Here is a 25,582-nt window from a genome sequence, read left to right on the forward strand (position 1 = left end):
AAATATTTTTTATTTGGATTTATTTTTTTATAATTTACTTTACACACACACACACACACACACACACACACACACACACACACACACACACACACACACACACCCACACACACACACACACACACACACACACACACACACACACACACACACACACACACGCGCGCACACATACACACACACGTTCTTGTATTTCTTACCTTCTTGAGACCTGAGAAAAATGCCTCCCTCTTTAGGACCAGCCTTTCTAGATATATAAAGAAGTGTATTTACAACATTACTAATATATACATACTATGCAAATATAAAAAAGGTAAGCTGTTAGTAAAAAACTATTTAGTTTTTATGTTTTGTTTGTAATTGGTTTTTAATCTTCATTATTTACTTCACGTTATTACAGTATGTCTCTATATACATATTTATTTAAATTTGTTTTAATTAATTTTGGCCAAAGGGGGCGCATTTCAATTTCTTACACACACTTGTTATTTCATATGTTGACAGTCAATTTTTTTGGGACCACCCTCATGTTGATAGATGTCACCAGCAGGGGTGCAAATGAGACATTGTCTATTAGATGCAATGTTATTGATTTATGTCATCACTTGTTCACACCTCCTCATATGGAAGATACTTTTCCTTCTTCATGTCTCAAGAAGGGTAGGAATACAAGAACTCACACACACACACACACACACACACACATTCTTGTATTTCTTACCTTCTTGAGACCTGAGAAAAATGCCTCCCTCTTTAGGACCAGCCTTTCTAGATATATAAAGAAGTGTATTTACAACATTACTAATATATACATACTATGCAAATATAAAAAAGGTAAGCTGTTAGTAAAAAACTATTTAGTTTTTATTTTTTGTTTGTAATTGGTTTTTAATCTTCATTATTTACTTCACGTTATTACAGTATGTCTCTATATACATATTTATTTAAATTTGTTTTAATTAATTTTGGCCAAAGGGGGCGCATTTCAATTTCTTACACACACTTGTTATTTCATATGTTGACAGTCAATTTTTTTGGGACCACCCTCATGTTGATAGATGTCACCAGCAGGGGTGCAAATGAGACATTGTCTATTAGATGCAATGTTATTGATTTATGTCATCACTTGTTCACACCTCCTCATATGGAAGATGCTTTTCCTTCTTCATGTCTCAAGAAGGGTAGGAATACAAGAACTCACACACACACACACACACACTCTTGTATTTCTTACCTTCTTGAGACCTGAGAAAAATGCCTCCCTCTTTAGGACCAGCCTTTCTAGATATATAAAGAAGTGTATTTACAACATTACTAATATATACATACTATGCAAATATAAAAAAGGTAAGCTGTTAGTAAAAAACTATTTAGTTTTTATTTTTTGTTTGTAATTGGTTTTTAATCTTCATTATTTACTTCACGTTATTACAGTATGTCTCTATATACATATTTATTTAAATTTGTTTTAATTAATTTTGGCCAAAGGGGGCGCATTTCAATTTCTTACACACACTTGTTATTTCATATGTTGACAGTCAATTTTTTTGGGACCACCCTCATGTTGATAGATGTCACCAGCAGGGGTGCAAATGAGACATTGTCTATTAGATGCAATGTTATTGATTTATGTCATCACTTGTTCACACCTCCTCATATGGAAGATACTTTTCCTTCTTCATGTCTCAAGAAGGGTAGGAATACAAGAACTCACACACACACATTCTTGTATTTGTTACCTTCTTGAGACCTGAGAAAAATGCCTCCCTCTTTAGGACCAGCCTTTCTAGATATATAAAGAAGTGTATTTACAACATTACTAATATATACATACTATGCAAATATAAAAAAGGTAAGCTTTTAGTAAAAAACTATTTAGTTTTTATTTTTTGTTTGTAATTGGTTTTTAATCTTCATTATTTACTTCAAGTTATTACAGTATGTCTCTATATACATATTTATTTAAACATTTTTTAATACATTTTGGCCAAAGGGGGCGCATTTCAATTTCGTACACACACTTGTTATTTCATATGTTGACAGTCAATTTTTTTGGGACCACCCTCATGTTGATAGATGTCACCAGCAGGGGTGCAAATGAGACATTGTCTATTAGATGCAATGTTATTGGGACCATGATTTATGTCATCACTTGTTCACACCTCCTCATATGGAAGATACTTTTCCTTCTTCATGTCTCAAGAAGGGTAGGAATACAAGAACACACACACACACACACATAAATACAGTCTATTATACAGCATTATTCACATGTGAATAATGCTGTATAATAGACTGTATTTATATTATTCACATGTGAATAATGCTGTATAATAGACTGTATTTATATTATTCACATATGAATAATGCTGTATAATAGACTGTATTTATATTATTCCCATGTGAATAATACGTAATAATTCCATAACATGGAAGCAAATACGCCACAGCTTCAAAGATCTCTATTTCTTTGAATTCCAAAATAAAGGTTCATGTACTAAATATAGCCTATTATTTGCGGGAAAAGACTTTGCTCAGCGAAACCTGACGTTGTGACGAAGTATCCACTTTTGCTGGCGGCTTTCCCCGCGCACACGAAGGCTGACGAAAAAGCCGTTTAGACTGAAGTCCCAGATTCCAATCGGATTCAGACTATCTCCTGATGTGGCCTGAATCACATTTGAAGTACTTTGGAGCGTTTAGACCATGGGTCACCAAGGCGGTGCCCGCGGGCACCAGGTAGCCCGTAAGGACCAGTTGAGTAGCCCGCTGGCCTGTTCTAAAAATAGCTCAAATAGCAGCACTTACCAGGGAGCAGCCTCTATTTTTTTAAATTTTATTTATTTACTAGCAAGCTGGTCTCGCTTTGCCCGACATTTTTAATTCTAAGAGAGACAAAACTCAAATAGAATTTGAAAATCCAAGAAAATATTTTAAAGACTTGATCTTCACTTGTTTAAATAAATTCATTAATTTGTTTTACTTGGCTTCTTATAACTTTCAGAAAGACAATTTTAGAGAAAAAATACAACCTTAAAAAGGATTTTAGGATTTTTAAACACATATACCTTTTTACCTTTTAAATTCCTTCCTCTTCTTTCCTGACAATTTAAATCAATGTTCAAGTAAATTTATTTTTTTTATTGTAAAGAATAATAAATACATTTTAATTATAAATACATTTTAATTTAATTCTTCATTTTAGCTTCTGTTTTTTCGACGAAGAATATTTGTGAAATATTTCTTCAAACTTATTATGATTAAAATTTAAAAAAATTATTCTGGCAAATCTAGAAAATCTGTAGAATCAAATTTAAATCTTATTTCAAAGTCTTTTGAATTTCTTTTAAAATTTTTGTTCTGGAAAATCTAGAAGAAATAATGATTTGTCTTTGTTAGAAATATAGCTTGGTCCAATTTGTTATATATTCTAACAAAGTGCAGATTGGATTTTAACCTATTTAAAACATCTCATCAAAATTCTAAAATTAATCTTAATCAGGAAAAAATACTAATGATGTTCCATAAATTCTTTTTCCAAGTTTTTCTCTTTTTTTCGGTTGAATTTTGAATTTTAAAGAGTCGAAATTGAAGATAAACTGTTTCATAATGTAATTATAATTTTTTTCGTGTTTTCTCCTCTTTTAAACCGTTCAATTAAGTGTAAATATCATTAATTATTAATAATAACATAGAGTTAAAGGTAAATTGAGCAAATTGGCTATTTCTGGCAATTTATTGAAGTGTGTATCAAACTGGTAGCCCTTCGCATTAATCACTACCCAAGAAGTAGCTCTTGCTTTCAAAAAGGTTGGTGACCCCTGGTCTAGACTGTGTCACTTTAGGAGGGCTCCATTGGGGCCTGAGCACGTTTATACTGGAGTCAGATAAAGATCACATTTTACTTGTAAACTAGAAAAAAAAATCAGAAACATAAGATTTTGTAAGGTTTGCAAATACAAAATGTCGTTTTTTTACTCAATATGACAGTAATGTTCTTAGAATCCTGAGATAATTCGAAAAAAGCACTAAAAATGTAATAAAACATAACTTTAATAGCAAACATGCAAAATGTCTAATAATGCCTGGAATATTGTGTCTGTGAGTTTTACACAAAACAAATATTTTCTAAGGTTTGCAAAGACATAAATTTACTCGATATGACTGTATAACTGTCATTAAAATATAAAAGTTGTAAAAACATAACTGAAATAATGTATCTATGTAAGTTTTACGAGAATCAGGTGTTTTTTATAAGGTTTGCAAAGACAAAAATGTGCTTTTACTCAATATGACTCTGACAATATGACTTTAAATAACTGTCACACTCAATACCACAGTTATTTAAACATAACTCCTAAACCAGGGGTCGGCAACCCGCGGCTCCGGAGCCGCATGCGGCTCTTTGACCACTCTGATGCGGCTCAGCTGCATACTTGCCGACCCCCCCCGATTTTCCCAGGAGACTTAGGGATCTCAGTGCCTCTCCTAGATAACTCCCAGGGAAAATATAATCCAATTTTCACTCTAATGACTAAATTAAGGGAGTGCCCTAATTGCACTGCAGTAATTGTTCTCTATAGCATTTACAAACAGCGTGCCAGCCTGGCCACATGTTGTGTGCAGCTTTTACTTGCACACGTAGGAGACAGCAAAGCATACTTACTCATCAGCCACACAGCTTACACTGACGGTAACCGCATCAAACAACTTTAACACTGTTACGTTACAAATATGCGCCACACTGTGAACCCACACCAAAAAAGAATGAAAAACACATTTCTGGAGAACATCCCACCGTAACACAACATAAACACAACACAACCAATACCCAGAATCCCATGCAGCCCTAACTCTTCCGGTCTACATTATACACCCCCGCTACCACCAAACCCCCCCTCTCCGTGCGTTGGTTGAGCGGAAGAGTTAGGGCTGCATGGGATTCTGGGTATTTGTTGTGTTGTGTTTATGTTGTGTTACAGTGCAGATGTTCTCCAGAAATGTGTTTGTCATTCTTTTTTGGTGTGGGTTCAAAGTGTGGCGCATATTTGTAACGTAACAGTGTTAAAGTTGTTTTATAAGGCTACCGTCAGTGTAATATGTGTGGCTGCTGAGCTAGTACGCCTTGCTGTCACTTACGTGAGCAAGCTGAAACTGCATTCTACATGTGGTCGAGCAGGTACACTGTTTGGGCAGGCTGTAGAGGGCGCAAAAAGCAGTGCCATTACGCCCTGATATTCGGGAGTCTCCCGGAAATAATGAGAGGGTTGGCCAGTATGACGCTATCAAGCGCCATTCATTCAAAACTCGCGGGCCGCACTAACATCAAATTTCCACATTAAAGTGCGTGCCGGTGCGTGTGTCGGAGACCCCTGGTTAACATAGCACAAAGCATTTAAGCTTTGTATGCGGTGTTTTTCATTTTAAATTTTAAAATTTTTTTGTGGCTCCCATTATTTTCTTTAATTTGTGAAACTTGCCAAAATGGCTCTTTGAGTGGTAAAGGTTGCCGACCCCTGTCCTAAACCATAGATGCAAAATGGCTAGTAATGCCTGAAATAATGTATATTTGTGAGTTTTAAAAGAAACGTAAGATTTTGTAAGGTTTGCAAATACAAAATTTAGCTTTTTACTCAATATGACAGTAATGTTCTTAGAATCCTGAGATAATGCGAAAAAAGCTATACAAATTTATTCACACATAACTTTAAAGCCAAACATGCAAAAAGGCTAATAATGCATAGAATAATATACATATATATACATATACATATACATGTCAACCACATTACAAGAACTGCTTTCTTCCACCTCCAAAATATTGCCCGTCTCCGTCCATCCCTCTCCTTCTCTACCACTGAAACGCTGATCCATGCCTTCATCACCTCCAGACTTGACTACTGTAACAGCATCCTCTACAACTCATCATGCAAAATTCTCAATAAACTGCAATACATTCAAAACTCTGCCGCCCGCCTGCTCACCCACACCCGCTCCCGTGAGCACATCACCCCCAGTCCTCCAGAAACTCCACTGGCTCCCCGTTCCTCACCGGATCCACTTTAAAATCCTCCTCCTCACCCACAAAGCCCTCCACAGCCAGGCCCCCTGCTACCTCACCAAGCTGCTTCACCGCCATACCCCTTCACGCAGCCTCCGCTCCTCTGACACCAACCTCCTCTCCCCACCACTCAGAACCAAGCTCCGGACCTGGGGTGATAGAACCTTCTCCATGGCTGCTCCCACCCTCTGGAACTCTCTTCCCAAACCCATCCGTGACTGCCCAGACCTTCAAAAGCCTTCTCAAAACACACCTCTTCAGATCTGCTTTTAAGCTGTGATTAGTGTTCTGTGTCTTGTAATTGTCCTGTATTATTATGTATTTTACAATGTACTGCTTTTATATTTTCTGTATTTTATATTATTACTTTAAACTGTTTCATATTTTTTTAAAAAATTCTGTATCCTGTAAAGCGTCTTTGAGTACCCTGAAAAGCGCTATACTAAATAAAATGTATTATTATTATTATTATTATACATTTTTTATACATATTTTTAGCATCAGAACTGAAAAAAATGTGTGTGTTTGTATATATATATATATATATATATATATATATATATATATATATATATATATATATATATATATATATATATATATATATATATATATATATATATATATGTATATATATATATACATACATACATATATATATATATATATATATATATATATATATATATACACACATATATATGTACATACATATATATGTGTGTGTGTTTATATACATATACATATATATACATATATATATATATATATATACATATACATATATATATATATATATATATATATATATATATATATATATATATATATATATATATATATATACACTACCGTTCAAAAGTTTGGGGTCACCCAAACAATTTAGTGTAATACCCTTCATTTCTAAGAACAAGAATAGACTGTCGAGTTTCAGATGAAAGTTCTCTTTTTCTGGCCATTTTGAGCGTTTAATTGACCCCACAAATGTGATGCTCCAGAAACTCAATCTGCTCAAAGGAAGGTCAGTTTTGTAGCTTCTGTAACGAGCTAAACTGTTTTCAGATGTGTGAACATGATTGCACAAGGGTTTTCTAATCATCAATTAGCCTTCTGAGCCAATGAGCAAACACATTGTACCATTGGAACACTGGAGTGATAGTTGCTGGAAATGGGCCTCTATACAACTATGTAGATATTGCACCAAAAACCAGACTTTTGCAGCTAGAATATTTATTTACCACAATAGCAATGTATAGAGTGTATTTCTTTCAAGTTAAGACTAGTTTAAAGTTATCTTTATTGAAAAGTACAGTGCTTTTCCTTCAAAAATAAGGACATTTCCATGTGACCCCAAACTTTTGAACGGTAGTGTATATATATATATATATATATATATATATATATATACTGTGTCACTTAAGGAGGGCCCCATTGGGGCCTAAGCACGTTTATACTGGAGTCAGATAAAGATCACATTTTGCTTGTAAACTAGAAAAAAAATCACATTTCAATAAACTCAGACTTGGTCCACTTTGGCCAAGTCATGGACAAGTGTTATGCAGAACCTAGGAACTCACAACTAAATTGCTATTCTCATTTCTTTAGGATAATTGTGAAGAGTTGATCATAGAACCCGTTCTCAAACAATGGCAATAAAACGATTCTGATTAGACCATCTGTGTGCGGACTGTCCGTGTAATAAATTCAGATTATCATTCACACATCAACAACCTTGTCTAACCTCTTTTATTCTCTATTTGATAAACAACTTGTTGCGAGAATCGGTCTGAATCGAATTGTCACCCCAAGAATCGTAATCTAGTTGAATCGTGAGTTAGCAGAAACGATCTTTACGAGTATATTTTAGAAGAAGACATCAATTATCCAACCAAAACCTCACTTTATGCAAATGTTCTGACTTTGACCCAGGACAGAAAGATCAGTGTAAATGTTCCATTCTCCCAGATGCTTGAGTGAAAAATAGTTGACTTTCAGTCAATTAAGTCTCGACTTAAGTCCGTTACTGCCTTCATCCAAGATGCGCACTTTGGGTGCAGCCACACTTAAATGTATTCAATATTCCCCTTAACTTTATTATTATATAATATTGCACTGGAAGTTTGGATGCAGCGTAACACCACACAGAATAAGATGAAACTCACAGAAAACGACCAAATTTGTTCTGGTTTTTCTTCAATTGAGACCCCGGCAAACATCCATTAAGATGAGCATCAAAGCACTATAATGCTACTCTGTATCAACTATCAAAAATCTAAATGCAAATCGTCGTCAGCGGGAACAGTGTTCAGACATCCTGGTACTAACCAACCATTACATCTGGACTGTGGTCATTGGATTATGAAACCATTTCATAGAAAATACATATTTAATGTTGTGTCTATCAATTGATTCCATTGATTATTTTGACAGTTAATATCAAACCCCCACACACTCGCACTCAAACACACACAAACAGCTGACAGATTATCATTCACATCAGGAAGAAGAAGCTGTTGTAGCGTGCATACACACTCGGACAGTGAATCTTTGGGCATCACGTGATTCGATTCGATTCTTGGGGGTAACGATTCCTTTCAAAATTGATTTGCGAATCGAAAACTATTCTCGATTCAAAATTAATAGTTTTTTAAAAACATTTGGTGCAAGTTTTAACATTAACTTAATCCCTCCCAAAAAAATGAAACACAAAGCTTTGATACATTTTTATGTTACTTAAAAACTGTTTTGTTTAGTAAATTCTACACGAACATTTAGTAAAGTCAAATACAAATAAGAGAAATATCCTGGCTGGACAGGACAAATAATAAATAAATAAATATAAAATCGATGAGATTTTTTGGAATCGATTAAGAATCGTTACGAACAGGGGCGTCACTAGCTTTTAAGGACAGGGGGGGCTTAGCCCCCAGGAGATGCACAGGATGCGAGCGAACGTAGCGCACGAGCACAAAACTTCACAAACGGCTAACAAAACTTAGAAATTATTCATTGTTATTATCATTATTTCAGTGGGTTTCTTTTCAATGTGTGTTCAGTACAACAACAAACATGGTTGTTTACAGCATCAACAAGAAACAATGACTTGCATGATCCTTCAAGATACACTGAAACACAATGAAAGTCATGGCATTAGCCTCTATGCTATTACTTCACAACATAGAGGCTAATGCCACCACTTTCACTCACAATACAATAATTGTTTGTTCCCAAATATTTAGAAGTTGCACAGATTACATTTTGGGCACATATGTGACTAAAATGGTTGTAAATTCAAGCCCTGGAAATATTACTTAATTATTTGAATTAAAGTAATATCTGGATCGGGATAATTTGGCTTGTATGTATATAATATATTCATATATATATATATTATGGCAAGCTGTTAAGGAAATTAAATATATATGGAAGTCTGAATAGAGATGAGAAACATTTATATATACTGTAAATAAGAAAGACTTAGTCTGCTGATCTGAAAAAGAGCCAAAGCTGTCAAAGAGCTGAGGGACCATCTTCAAAGTGCAATGCTGAAACAAATAATGCAAACAATAAAATGTAACTTCCAGGGTTTGAGAGTAATGTAGTCCCGTCGTCCCGGGGACGGTAAAAAAAATGCACGGGACAAAACAATTTTTTTTCTTTTTCTTTTTATGTATTTATTCATTTTACATTTTGTATTGTCTTGGTTTTTTCACCCTCTGAAAATCCTATGAAATGTTTAACAAGCCATCCTATAATAATACAACAGCTATTAATGTAACAATACAATAAAACTAATATATTTAATGATGTTGTTTTCATTATTTTAACAATAGGCTAATGTATATTACTTTATATAGATTCTACAAGAAGCACGAAACTTGAAAACTAAATTATTTACAATTGCAGACACAAGGTTCTTGTTCTGCAGTGCTGTGTGCTCATGTGCTTCGTACACCTGCAGGACCGCAAGCAAGGTCGCAGAGAAAATGCGGACTGGATTTTGAGTGATGTGGCCATTTTCTATATGAACAGGTGGAATGGATTGGATACCGACGCACGAAAGGGGCTCTCTACCTTACACTATGAAGTGAGGGGAAACTGAGTGAATAATGACAGGTTATATGATTATTTATTTAACCTCATATTCGGGCCACTTTATAATGAATATGTCGGCATGTATTTGTAAAAAAAAAATATATATATATATATATTGTTTTATTTTTATTTTTTAACACCAAATTATTTAGGGGGGCTTAAGAACATTTTAGGGGGGCTAAAATAGGCCTAACAACGCCAATGGTTACGAATAAGAAAATCGATTGGTTTTTTTGACGCTACATCACCATGACAACATGGTCACGTGACAAGAACTGCCCGGATTGATTGGACATTTTTAAATTCAAAGAGTTCTATTTTTTAATGGACTTTAATGACATTCACAAGTGGTAATAAAACGTCATTTTCCATATTTCACACAACCAAGAAAAGATGGCAAAGTCCGCCCCTTCAGGAACTCAACTTAAACACGGGGTGGACGTCTCTAACTGGCGAGGTGGGCGTGTCTAACTGGCGAGGTGGATGGGAGAATAGGAATAAGAGAAAGCGTGTAATAAAACAGAAAAAAGTGATCCAGAAGTGAGTCATAACTGCAGATAAGAAGACATCTTGGACTCCCTCACCCTGCCAGACATATTTTTATGTCATCAACTCATTTTCCACTCCCGCCATCTACACTGAAAGCCTCTTTAGTTTGCGTGCTGCCATCCTTGGCAAGCACAAGCCTCAGCAAGTCAGACAATAACAGAAGAGGTTATCGTCCAACAAAACAAAGATCCTGACAGCATCATAAACAAATAGATCCCTGCTGCTCACCAAAGAAAAACATGGATTATTTTCCCCGCTGACTGCCGCCAATACCATCAAATAGTGATCATTACAGCCAGCAAACATCATTTTCTGTAAGCAGCCAACATTTATTGTGGCACTTTGTTCAAATACATCACCTCACCAACAGCTTTTTGACCTTGTGATGCCTGAGAGAGAAAAGTCCATCTTGTGCATTGAAATGTCTCGTTTAAGAAACATCCACACAACAGCAGACTGGACTGTTGACAGTCATAATTAATAATAAAACATGAAACATCCACACAACAGCAGACTGGACTCTATTGACAGTCATAATTAATAATAAAACATGAAACATCCACACAACAGCAGACTGGACTCTATTGACAGTCATATTTAATAATAAAACATGAAACATCCACACAACAGCAGACTGGACTCTATTGACAGTCATATTTAATAATTAAACATGAAACATCCACACAACAGCAGACTGGACTCTGTTGACAGTCATAATTAATAATAAAACCTTCTGAGTGTTGAAATGGAATGAATGATGAAAAGCACTGAATAAAAAGCAGGTGATTCTGAGCATGAATTCATCACACAAGTTTTGCAAGATATTTCCTGAAGAATAAATAAGTAGACTTCTGCAAATGATCTTTAATCTTATAAATGTGGATTTTTATTGAGCCTCTTTGGAGCATATTGTAAAGAAATAGTGTTTGTCCTCTGAGAACCAGCGTCCACTACCGTGGACATCTGGATTTTACATCGCATGGCTAGCTAATTTATATATGTATATATATATATAACACATATATGTATCAGTATGCGTATATATGTGTATATATATATATATATATATATATATAAATATATAACACATATATGTATCAGTATGCGTATATATGTGTGTGTATATATATATATATATATATATATATATATATATATATATAAATATATATGTATATATATATATATATATATATATATATATATACATATATATATATATATAACACATATATGTATCAGTATGCGTATATATGTGTATATATATATATATATATATATAAAAATATATATATATAACACATATATGTATCAGTATGCGTATATATGTGTATATATATATATATATATATATATATATATATACATATATATATATATATATATATTATATACATACACATATATATACACACTTATACTGAAATATTGCTATTACTTAGTCAGATGTAAATATTGCTATTACTTAGTGAGATGTAAATATTACTATTACTTAGTCAGATGTAAATATTACTATTACTTAGTCAGATGTAAATATTGCTATTACTTAGTCAGATGTAAATATTACTATTACTTAGTCAGATGTAAATATTACTATTACTTAGTCAGATGTAAATATTGCTATTACTTAGTCAGATGTAAATATTGCTATTACTTAGTCAGATGTAAATATTGCTATTACTTAGTCAGATGTAAATATTGCTATTACTTAGTCAGATGTAAATATTGCTATTACTTAGTCAGATGTAAATATTGCTATTACTTAGTCAGATGTAAATATTACTATTACTTAGTCAGATGTAAATATTGCTATTACTTAGTCAGATGTAAATATTGCTATTACTTAGCCAGATGTAAATATTACTATTACTTAGTCAGATGTAAATATTGCTATTACTTAGTCAGATGTAAATATTGCTATTACTTAGCCAGATGTAAATATTACTATTACTTAGTCGGATGTAAATATTGCTATTACTTAGTCAGATGTAAATATTACTATTACTTAGTCGGATGTAAATATTACTATTACTTAGTCGGATGTAAATATTGCTATTACTTAGTCGGATGTAAATATTACTATTACTTAGTCAGATGTAAATATTGCTATTACTTAGTCAGATGTAAATATTGCTATTACTTAGTGAGATGTAAATATTGCTATTACTTAGTGAGATGTAAATATTGCTATTACTTAGTCAGATGTAAATATTGCTATTACTTAGTGAGATGTAAATATTGCTATTACTTAGTCAGATGTAAATATTGCTATTACTTAGTCAGATGTAAATATTGCTATTACTTAGTCAGATGTAAATATTGCTATTACTTAGTGAGATGTAAATATTACTATTACTTAGTGAGATGTAAATATTACTATTACTTAGTCAGATGTAAATATTACTATTACTTAGTCAGATGTAAATATTACTATTACTTAGTGAGATGTAAATATTGCTATTACTTAGTCAGATGTAAATATTGCTATTACTTAGTCAGATGTAAATATTGCTATTACTTAGTCAGATGTAAATATTACTTAGTCAGATGTAAATATTGCTATTACTTAGTCAGATGTAAATATTGCTATTACTTAGTCAGATGTAAATATTACTTAGTCAGATGTAAATATTGCTATTACTTAGTCAGATGTAAATATTACTTAGTCGGATGTAAATATTGCAATTACTTAGTCAGATGTAAATATTGCTATTACTTAGTCAGATGTAAATATTGCTATTACTTAGTCAGATGTAAATATTACTTAGTCAGATGTAAATATTGCTATTACTTAGTCAGATGTAAATATTACTTAGTCAGATGTAAATATTACTATTACTTAGTGAGATGTAAATATTGCTATTGCTGGACTAAGTGCATGATTAGAGAGACACAACTTACTTCTGTCCTTGATGAGTGTAGTTGTTGTCGTAGGACTCGTAGCCCTGGTCGTCATAGGCTGTTCCATAACCGTCATCGTAGTCCTGAAACAGCACAGTCAGCAAATGTTACCTTCCCACAAATAATCAATACATTTATTGATACAAGTCACTGTTGCATTTAATATTCACCTTTAAACTTACACACAGTATCAGAAAAAAGCGTTTACTTGTGTGTGATATCATGTGCGATACAAGCAGTCCTGCAGCGTATTTACTTGTGTGTGATATGTGCGATACAAGCAGTCCTGCAGCGCGTTTACTTGTGTGTGATATCATGTGCGACACAAGCAGTCCTGCAGCGCGTTTACTTGTGTGTGATATCATGTGCGACACAAGCAGTCCTGCAGCGTGTTTACTTGTGTGCGATGTCATGTGCGATACAAGCAGTCCTGCAGCGTGTTTACTCGTGTGTGATACCATGTGCGATACAAGCAGTCCTGCAGCGTGTTTACTTGTGTGTGATATCATGTGCGACACAAGCAGTCCTGCAGCGCGTTTACTTGTGTGTGATATCATGTGCGAGACAAGCAGTCCTGCAGCGTGTTTACTTGTGTGTGATATCATGTGCGGTACAAGCAGTCCTGGAGCGCGTTTACTTGTGTGGGATATCATGTGCGACACAAGCAGTCCTGCAGCGTGTTTACTTGTGTGTGATGTCATGTGCGATACAAGCAGTCCTGCAGCGCGTTTACTTGTGTGTGATATCATGTGCGATACAAGCAGTCCTGCGGCGCGTTTACTTGTGTGCGATATCATGTGCGATACAAGTAGTCCTGCAGCGTGTTTACTTGTGTGTGATATCATGTGCGACACAAGCAGTCCTGCAGCGTGTTTACTTGTGTGCGATATCATGTGCGATTCAAGCAGTCCTGCAGCGCGTTTACTTGTGTGCGATATCATGTGCGACACAAGCAGTCCTGCGGCGTGTTTACTTGTGTGTGATGTCATGTGCGATACAAGCAGTCCTGCAGCGTGTTTACTTGTGTGTGATATCATGTGCGATACAAGCAGTCCTGCGGCGCGTTTACTTGTGTGTGATATCATGTGCGATACAAGTAGTCCTGCAGCGTGTTTACTTGTGTGTGATATCATGTGCGACACAAGCAGTCCTGCAGCGTGTTTACTTGTGTGCGATATCATGTGCGATTCAAGCAGTCCTGCAGCGCGTTTACTTGTGTGCGATATCATGTGCGACACAAGCAGTCCTGCGGCGTGTTTACTTGTGTGTGATGTCATGTGCGATACAAGCAGTCCTGCAGCGTGTTTACTTGTGTGTGATATCATGTGCGACAAAAGCAATCCTGCAGCGTGTTTACTTGTGTGTGATATCATGTGCGACACAAGCAGTCTTGCAGCGTGTTTACTTGTGTGCGATATCATGTGCGACACAAGCAGTCCTGCAGCGCGTTTACTTGTGTGTGATATCATGTGCGATACAAGCGATACTAACATGTTAATTACACGTTAACATAAAACCATAAAACGTTAACTTAAAAACTTTAATAGTTAGACTTAAAAAGTTAGTTACGATTAATAAGACGTTAATAACATAAAATGTTAACTTAAAAACTTTAATAGACACAAAAATGTTTGCAGCACAAACATAGCACAAATGAATTAAACAAGTTTGGGGTGATTTAAACATTGTTGAGGTGGGAGGGTGGAGGTCCTAATTACGCTTAATAACACGTTAATTACATGTTAATAACATAAAATGTTAATTTAAAACTTTAACAGACATAAACATTTTTTTGCAGCACAAACATAGCACAAATGAATTAAACAAGTTTGGAGTGATTTAAACATTGTTGAGGTGGGTGAGTGGGTGTGGGGGGGGGTCTTAATTATGATTAATAACACGTTAATTACATGTTAATAACATAAAATGTTAACTTAATACTTTAATGGACATAAAATTGTTGCAGCACAAACAAATAGAAGAAGTTTAGGGAGATTAGGACAAAGTGTGTCAATATGATGATGTCATTATGTGTCTTTAATTCAAGTGTAGTTTCCTTGTCTGAGCAGAAGTGAGCGTATATAAATATATAAGTGAGCGTATATAAATATAGAAGTGAGTGTATATAAATATATAAGTGAGCGTATATAAATATATAAGTGAGTGTATATAAATATAGAAGTGAGTGTATATAAATATAGAAGTGAGCGTATATAAATATAGAAGTGAGTGTATATAAATATATAAGTGAGCGTATATAAATATATAAGTGAGTGTATATAAATATATAAGTGAGCGTATATAAATATATAAGTGAGCGTACATAAATATATAAGTGAGCGTATATAAATATATAAGTGAGCGTATATAAATATATAAGTGAGCGTATATAAATATATAAGTGAGTGTATATAAATATATAAGTGAGTGTATATAAATATATAAGTGAGCGTATATAAATATATAAGTGAGTGTATATAAATATAGAAGTGAGTGTATATAAATATAGAAGTGAGCGTATATAAATATAGAAGTGAGTGTATATAAATATATAAGTGAGCGTATATAAATATATAAGTGAGTGTATATAAATATATAAGTGAGCGTATATAAATATAGAAGTGAGCGTATATAAATATATAAGTGAGCGTATATAAATATATAAGTGAGCGTATATAAATATATAAGTGAGCGTATATAAATATATAAGTGAGCGTATATAAATATATAAGTGAGCGTATATAAATATATAAGTGAGCGTATATAAATATATAAGTGAGCGTATATAAATATATAAGTGAGCGTATATAAATATATAAGTGAGTGCGTGTATAGATATATAAGTGAGCGTGTATAAATATATAAGTGAGCGTGTATAAATATATAAGTGAGCGTATATAAATATATAAGTGAGCGTATATAAATATATAAGTGAGCGTATATAAATATATAAGTGAGCGTATATAAATATATAAGTGAGCGTATATAAATATATAAGTGAGCGTATATAAATATATAAGTGAGAGTATATAAATATATAAGTGAGTGTATATAAATATATAAGTGAGCGTATATAAATATATAAGTGAGCGTATATAAATATATAAGTGAGCGTATATAAATATATAAGTGAGCGTATATAAATATATAAGTGAGCGTATATAAATATATAAGTGAGCGTATATAAATATATAAGTGAGCGTATATAAATATATAAGTGAGCATATATAAATATATAAGTGAGCGTGTATAGATATATAAGTGAGCGTGTATAGATATATAAGTGAGCGTATATAAATATATAAGTGAGCGTATATAAATATATAAGTGAGCGTATATAAATATATAAGTGAGCGTATATAAATATATAAGTGAGCGTATATAAATATATAAGTGAGCGTATATAAATATATAAGTGAGTGTATATAAAAATATAAGTGAGCGTATATAAATATATAAGTGAGCGTATATAAATATATAAGTGAGCGTATATAAATATATAAGTGAGCGTATATAAATATATAAGTGAGCGTATATAAATATATAAGTGAGTGTATATAAATATATAAGTGAGCGTATATAAATATATAAGTGAGCGTATATAAATATATAAGTCAGCGTATATAAATACATAAGTGAGCGTATATAAAAATATAAGTGAGCGTATATAAATATATAAGTGAGCGTATATAAATATATAAGTGAGTGTATATAAATATATAAGTGAGCGTATATAAATATATAAGTGAGCGTATATAAATATATAAGTGAGCGTATATAAATATATAAGTGAGCGTATATAAATATATAAGTGAGCGTATATAAATATATAAGTGAGCGTATATAAATATATAAGTGAGCGTATATAAATATATAAGTGAGCGTATATAAATATATAAGTGAGCGTATATAAATATATAAGTGAGCGTATATAAATATATAAGTGAGCGTATATAAATATAAACGTGATGAAGGACTCACTTTCATCAGCACCTCAAAGTGTGACATTGAACATCTGTTCGGACCCTGGCAATGTGCCCCCCGACCCCCCACCCCCCGACCCCGACCCACCACCACCCACCTCCACCCCCCGGCCCATCCTTTGCCGCTGCCAAGAAAAACATCAAAGCGATATGCGTCCTAATTCGGGATAAACGGCGACTTAGGCTGCACAAAAGGTTGGGACCCCTGGCGACATGCCTCTTATCCCCCTCTTATCCCCCCCGCACACGTCTCAGCTAATTCCATCCGCGGCTCATTTGCATGAAATGTAAGATTTAGCCGCGCCATCACGGCCGCTTTATGACCCAGACGCTAATTCCTGATTACATGTGCACTTTTTTTTTACTCAAGTGACGGAATCAACTGTTATGTGGAAGAAGTTGGTGTGACCTCCTCACTTCCTGCTTCAAAATAATATTCATTCCGAGGCGCTGTTTGACTCTCTTTCCACTTCTGGAAGTCGGCAACAAAATGACTTTATTGATCTGAACATCATGTGAGACCACCCTCGGGTGAGTGATGGGAAGAAAAGCTCCCGAAGGAAGGTTGCTTTGACAACATAGAATAGGGCCGGGCCATATGGCTGCAAACTGTATCGCGATATACGTGTTTAATATCGGCCGATATCGATAATTATTGATATTTTTTATGACCTATGGAATATAAGGAGCAGGAGGAGAATGTATTTTATTTGAAATGTAACCTTCCTCTCATATACAGCAGGTATCAAGGCAGAAAGGAAATGTCAACACAAGCAAGGAAAAGACTCGAAGGATGTAAACAAAATTGTAAAATCGCATTTAAGACTTAAAAGCTTTTTTTAAATGAAGACGCAAAAATAAGGACTACGTAAGAAACGCTTAAAAGTAGAACAAAATAGTGCAAAAATGCAAACGGAGGAAATGAGAAGAACTATTTTCTGCAGGTTCAGTGGCAGGAAGTTGCAGCTGTGCTCTAAAGGGTAAGCACGGCTAAGGGGTGGTGACAAGCACATTAGTCCCTTTGAAAAATTCCCCCCAAAAAGGTGCCATACTGTCGAGGTGACTTTTCCCGTTTTCTAGTTGATACGTTTACCTGAGTGGCTGTTAGCGTGTCACACCCACTGATCAGTAAACTTTCCGGAAATTTACCGGAAACTTTCCACCCCTAGCTAGCTTGCACACATTTGCACGAAACCATTCCTACAGACGTCACACATGGGACGGTTTAGTAAGTACGAATTGTTTTAGTTCAAGTGTGAAAATTAAAACATTTGCTTTAAAGTAAAAGTTAAAGTCCCCTGGGAGGGGAGGGGGAGCAGTGAGCAGCAGCGGTGGCCGCGCCCGGGAATCATTTGGTGATTTAACCCCCAATTCCAAGCCTTGATGCTGAGAGTGCCAAGCGGGGAGGTAATGGCTCCCATTTTTATAGTCTTTGGTATGACTCGGCCGGGGTTTGAACTCACGACCTTCCAGTCTCAGGGCGGACACTCTAACCACTAGGCCACTGAGCAGGTTGAATTAACGAAGAACCATTTCCAGCAGAAACGTCATGGACGGTTTTACTTTCGGTTCAAGGCAAAACAGGAATGCAGAGGTTTCCCGAGTGTGTTGTCCTGAGCGAAATGGATCTGCTCGGAAGCCGGGGGGGGGGGGGGGGGGGTGGGGGGGGGGGGGGGAAATGGATCTGCTCGGAAGCCGGGGGGGGGGGGGGGGGGGGGGGGGTGGGCTGAACAATCTTTTATTGTGCTAACACACCCGGTTACAACTCTGCTCGGCCACTTTTCAGTCCCTGCATAACTCCAACCCCCAACAACGGTGTCTCGACCCGGCTGCTTCTAATAAGCATGGCAGGGGCCCCAGCTGGGTAATCCAATCACCTGCCAGCTGTGCTTCGAGGCCGGTCCCGCAGACCACGCCCCCCCTCCACAAAGAAGTACATTATCGACTCCCGGCACCTGCAGTGAGCCAACTTGTCCGAAAGCAGCTGCCATAGCACAGACAATAACACGCCACTTTAGTCCTCTGCTTGGGTTTAACGACAATTATTTAACAGAAAACATTAGAGCAAATAGCGAGAAAAATTCAAGAAAAAATCCACAAATTAGCCGCGCCGTTTTATAAGCCGCAGGGTTTTAGGGGGAGGAAAAAAGTAGTGCCCGGAAAAGGGTGGAGTGCCATCTCCGGGTTGCGGAGGAGACCCTGCCCCAAGTGGAGGAGTTCAAGTACCTGGGAGTCTTGTTCACGAGTGAGGGAAGAGTGGATGGTGAGATCGACAGGCGGATCGGTGCGGCGTCTTCAGTAATGCGGACGCTGTATCGATCCATTGTGGTGAAGAAGGAGCTGAGCCGGAAGGCAAAGCTCTCAATTTACCGGTCGATCTACGTCCCCATCCTCACCTATGGTCATGAGCTTTGGGTCATGACCGAAAGGACAAGATCACGGGTACAAGCGGCCCAAATGAGTTTCCTCCGCCGGGTGGCGGGTCTCTCCCTTAGAGATAGGGTGAGAAGCCGCTGCTGTGTTGTTTGGGGCACGGGGAAGACCCAGGACACGCAGGGAAGACTATCTCTCCCGGCTGGCCTGGGAACGCCTCGGGATCCCCCGGGAGGAGCTAGACCAAGTGGCCGGGGAGAGGAAAGTCTGGGCTTTCCTGCTTAGGCTGCTGCCCCCGCGACCCGACCTCGGATAAGCGGAACAAGATGGCTGGATGGATGGAAAAAAGTAGCGGTTTATAGTCTTGAATTTACGGTATATTCTTATCGGTGAGGGAGCAGGAAGGGGCTAGGAATATGTTAACAATTTCATACAAAGCCCCCTGTCGTGCATTAATAGATATTTCATGCGCTTATTGACGCTGGAAAACGGGCAACCTCAATTTCGGGACCCTACAAAGTGCGGACTCTGCGTATAGGTCATGGGTCGGCAACCCAAAATGTTGAAAGAGCCATTTTGGACCAAAAATACAAAAACAAATCTGTCCGGAGCCGCAAAAAAATAAAAGCCATATTACATGTGTCATGAGATATAAATTTAATTAAGAGGACTTAAAGGAAACTAAATGAGCTCAAATATAGCTACAAACGAGGCATAATGATGCAATATGTATATATCGCTAGCCTAAATAGCATGTTAGCATCGATTAGCTTGCAGTCATGCAGTGACCAAATATGTCCGATTAGCACTCCACACAAGTCAATAACATCAACAAAACTCACCTTTGTGCATTCACGCACAACGTTAAACGTGTGGTGGACAAAATGAGACAGAAAAAGAAGCGGCATAAAACACGTCCTAGAAAGTCGGAGAAAGTAAACAAACTAAAGGTGAGTTCAAGGACCGCCAAAATTAGTAGGACAAAACGGCGCTCGCCCAATACTCGAATCAGTGAAGCAAGTTTAATATAAACAGTGTGCTTTATAACAATTAGGGAGGTTTGTGTCATGTTTGTCATCCTACAGAAACCATACTAAAACAAAAAAATAGATTTTTTTTACCCCTCATCTTTTTCCATTCTTCATACATTTTTGAAAAATCTCCAGAGAGCCACTAGGGCGGCGCTAAAGAGCCGCGGGTTGCCGACCCCCTGGTATAGGTCAAGAAGAAAGGCTCCGACACGCTCCAACAAAGTACGTTCTGATATTTCTGTACAATATAAGGACTAATCAAGAGTATTAGTGCAACAACATCAATGACATTCTCTTTAAAAACCTGCTCGAAGAAAACGTCCCATTTCAAAGAAAAACACTTCAATTTAGTACAATTTCCTACAAACGCTCGCAGCAACACATTGGTTATTAAAGTTGTGTTTTAAATTGATTCAATTCATGCTCTCATTTAAGCCAAACTCGTTACAATCCAGGACCTTAATGAGAAAAAAGAATCCATTATTGGCCGACAAATTGGCAGACACGGCAGTCTTACATAAAGTGAATATTAGAAATGGAGATAAAGCAAAATTGCATGAAGCAACTTTATCGTTCCCTTCAAAAAATGTTGAATAAACGCCAGACTGATATGAAAAGTATGTTTCTTCTTTGTTTGGTTGCAGACTTCAAGCTAAGGTGTGTGTATGATGCAGCTGCAACAAAGGTGTGTGTATGATGCAGCTGCAACAAAGGTGTGTTTATAATGCAGCTGCAACAAAGGTGTGTGTATGTTGCAGCTGCAACAAAGGTGTGTGTATGTTGCAGCTGCAACAAAGGTGTGTTTATGATGCAGCTGCAACAAAGGTGTGTCTATGATGCAGCTGCAACAAAGGTGTGTGTATGATGCAGCTGCAACAAAGGTGTGTCTATGATGCAGCTGCAACAAAGGTGTGTGTATGATGCAGCTGCAACAAAGGTGTGTGTATGATGCAGCTGCAACAAAGGTGTGTGTATGATGCAGCTGCAACAAAGGTGTGTGTATGATGCAGCTGCAACAAAGGTGTGTGTATGATGCAGCTGCAACAAAGGCGTGTGTATGATGCAGCTGCAACAAAGGTGTGTGTATGATGCAGCTGCAACAAAGGTGTGTGTATGATGCAGCTGCAACAAAGGTGTGTTTATAATGCAGCTGCAACAAAGGTGTGTGTATGATGCAGCTGCAACAAAGGTGTGTCTATGATGCAGCTGCAACAAAGTCTATGATGCAGCTGCAACAAAGAAGCCCAGTTGTGAATATTGAATGAAGCGGCGACACAGAAAGTAGAAGAAGCGTGGAGCGCAGGTTGCCGAAAACAAGCTGCGGCTGTCAAAAAAAGTTCCTGCAGTCAAAAAGGAGAGCAAGGAACAAAGTCATCTGTCAAGCGTGAATATGGAACAAGACTTAAGCGCATAGTAACAAGAACTAAGCGCATAGTAACAACTGTCCTTTCAAATGCGTGAATATGATATTTTATACTGGAAGTCTGACATTTAACAACAAGCACATGTTGTTCCTTTCACTCATGCAGCAATACAACAAATTGGAGGCTAAATAATACGCAAACACAAAGAAGTGAGCGTACAGCAGAAAGTTCTCCATATGGTCACATGATAGATTTACCAGATCATTGGTTTGCTTTACCCTCAACCTTTTTTTGGTTTTGTTTCACGCCGGAAGTGTCTAGAACACTACAATGCACAATGATCCAAGGCTGGCATACAAAGCATCCTGATTGCCAATCACGACACGCCTGTCCCTCCCTGGGTTGCCAATAGGGAGAGGGTCATTGTCCAGTTGGAACACCCAACTGTGCCCAAGACCCAACCTCCGGGCTGATGATTTTAGCTTGTCCTGAAGAAATTGGAGCTAATCCTCCTTTTTCATTGTCCCATTTAAAGCAGCAGTCCCATTGGCAGCAAAACAGGCCCAGAGCATAATACTACCACCACCATGCTTGACGGTAGGCATGGTGTTCCTGGGATTAAAGGCCTCACCTTTTCCCCTCCAAACATATTGCTGGGTATTGTGGCCAAACAGTTCCATTTTTGTTTCATCTGACCACAGAACTTTCCTCCAGAAGGTCTTACCTTTGTCCATGTGATGACCAACAAGTATGTGCTCCAATCACTACATCACAATAAAATAAGAGTTGTAGAAATGATTGGAAACTCAAGACAGCCATGACATCATGTTCTTTATAAGTGTATGTAAACTTTTGATCGCGACTGTGTGTGTATACATATATTAGAGCTGTCCGATAATATCGGTCTGCCGATATTATCGGCCGATATATGCGTTAAAATGTACCAAAAAACCTCCCTCCCCCATTTACACTCATTCACACAAAAGGGTTGTTTCTTTCTGTTATTAATATTCTGCTTCCTACATTATATATCAATATATATCAATACAGTCTGCAAGGGATACAGTCCGTAAGCACACATGATTGTGCGTGCTGCTGCTCCACTAATAGTACTAACCTTTAACAGTTAATTTTACAAATTTTCATTCATTACTAGTTTCTATGTAACTGTTTTTATATTGTTTTACTTTCTTTTTTATTCAAGAAAATGTTTTTAATTTATCTTATTTTATTTGATTCATTTTTTTAAAAAGTACCTTATCTTCACCATACCTGGTTGTCCAAATTAGGCATAATAATGTGTTAATTCCACGACTGTATATATCGGTATCGGTTGATATCGGTATCGGTAATTAAAGAGTTGGACAATATCGCATATCGGCAAAAAGCCATTATCGGACATCCCTAATATATATATATATATATATATATATATATATATATATATATATATATATATATATATATATATATATATATATATATATATATATATATATATATATATATATATACATACATATATACATATATATATATATATATATATACACACACATATATTATATATTATATATATATATATATATACACACATATATATATATATATATATATATATATATATATATATATATATATATATATATATATATATATATATATATATATATATATATATATATATATATATATATATATATATTATATATATATATCTAGTCACTTGCCACATCGCACTTCAAAATTTAGAGCTTCACTCTATCACATATATATATATATATATATATATATATATATATATATATATATATATATATATATATATATATATTTCAATTATTTAAGTAGATTCCTTGTTTTTTTGGCCTGAATTAAGCATTTCTAAGCATCAAAATAACCGAATGAACAAAAACTATCAATACTTTGGTCGTATTGGCCACAAGGCTTTATTGCCTTCAAAGCACAATTAACGGTCATTTGATTTCATTTTTTGATTTTTATTAAGGATCCCCATTAGCTAGTTGCCACAACAAACCCACTAGTCTTCCTGGGGTCCACAAACTCAATACAATTACAAGTAAACGCATATCATTCTAACTCCACAATACAGAAACAAATAAAAGCATCAACCAGCAAACCATTTACAGTCACAGAATATTAACGACCATATAAATAGAACTACACGATACAAAACCAAACTAATTTACAGACTCGGATAAAATAGTAGTTTCCTTTTAAAAAGCTGTTTACTTTCAATGCCGGTGAGAATTGGAGGCAAGTTATTCCAGAGCGATACGGATCTATAAATAAAAGATCTGTATCATTACATTCACATCGTCCACAAGATAGCGGCGAATTCCCAGACAACACTCCGCGAGCCAGATTACTCATGACGTCTCGCGGGCCAAACTTCCAACCCTGGCGGGCCGCACTTGATCCACGGGCCGTGATCTGGACACCCCTGATTTAAAAATCACAATTTTTGGTAGAAAAATCGAAACTTTAAAAAAAAATTTTCCTTCAAACTGTGCAGATTTAACGCACACATAAGAGGTTTACAAGTCTGGAGTTGATCTTTGCAGGCCTGGTGAGCACAGTAAATAGTGTTACGAGGATGATACGCTTCATCCACTGCACTACAAGACGCATATTAACCTTTAATATCATTTATTAGTCTCTTTAGGGTCATTTTTTTTATATGGTGCCTTTTGCGTCCCCAGTATAAATCATGTCATATTTTCTCAAAATATTTACAATTGCTCATTCCATTAGTTTCTTTGTGTATGGTAAATTGTTGTCTATCATAAATACAGTGATATGGGCTTCAAACATTAGAATATATATTTTTTAAAGCTTTTGTTAAAGTTCTATTATGCGATTTTGCCATGTCCCTGGTGCTGTTTATTCAACTTTAATCTAGAAAATAACAAATAAAAACATATATTTTTAATTTTTTTTGTTATGATATAATTATCATAGACAAGCTCTCTTTAGTCATATGGTGTATATTATCAAAATCGTAAAAAGAATTACAAAAAAATAAGGTTCTATGTCTGTCCCTGTGGTCGCTGTCCACTCTGTTAAGTTGCGTTACTGTCCCTTTAAGAAAACAACCACATTTGTCAGTGACATCATTCTCATCAGGTAACATCACACCAGTGGCGGGAAACTCAACTCTGGTAAGCTGTGTGGTTTTTTAGCTCTCTTACTATCTGATGTTGA

General features: G+C 35.7%; 1 protein-coding gene across 1 annotated transcript in view; it reads right to left on the minus strand.

Annotated features, from left to right (window-relative positions):
- The window catches only part of LOC133636391 (KH domain-containing, RNA-binding, signal transduction-associated protein 3-like), a 116,114-nt gene that overhangs the window by 30,028 nt on the left and 60,504 nt on the right, over window positions 1-25,582 (minus strand). Inside the window, exon 6 of the mRNA XM_062030384.1 lies at window positions 13,607-13,689. Coding sequence (XP_061886368.1) covers window positions 13,607-13,689 — 83 coding nt within the window. The remainder of the gene's footprint in view (window positions 1-13,606; window positions 13,690-25,582) is intronic.

The sequence above is a fragment of the Entelurus aequoreus genome, linkage group LG20, assembly GCF_033978785.1.
Source record: "Entelurus aequoreus isolate RoL-2023_Sb linkage group LG20, RoL_Eaeq_v1.1, whole genome shotgun sequence".
NCBI lineage: Eukaryota > Metazoa > Chordata > Actinopteri > Syngnathiformes > Syngnathidae > Entelurus > Entelurus aequoreus.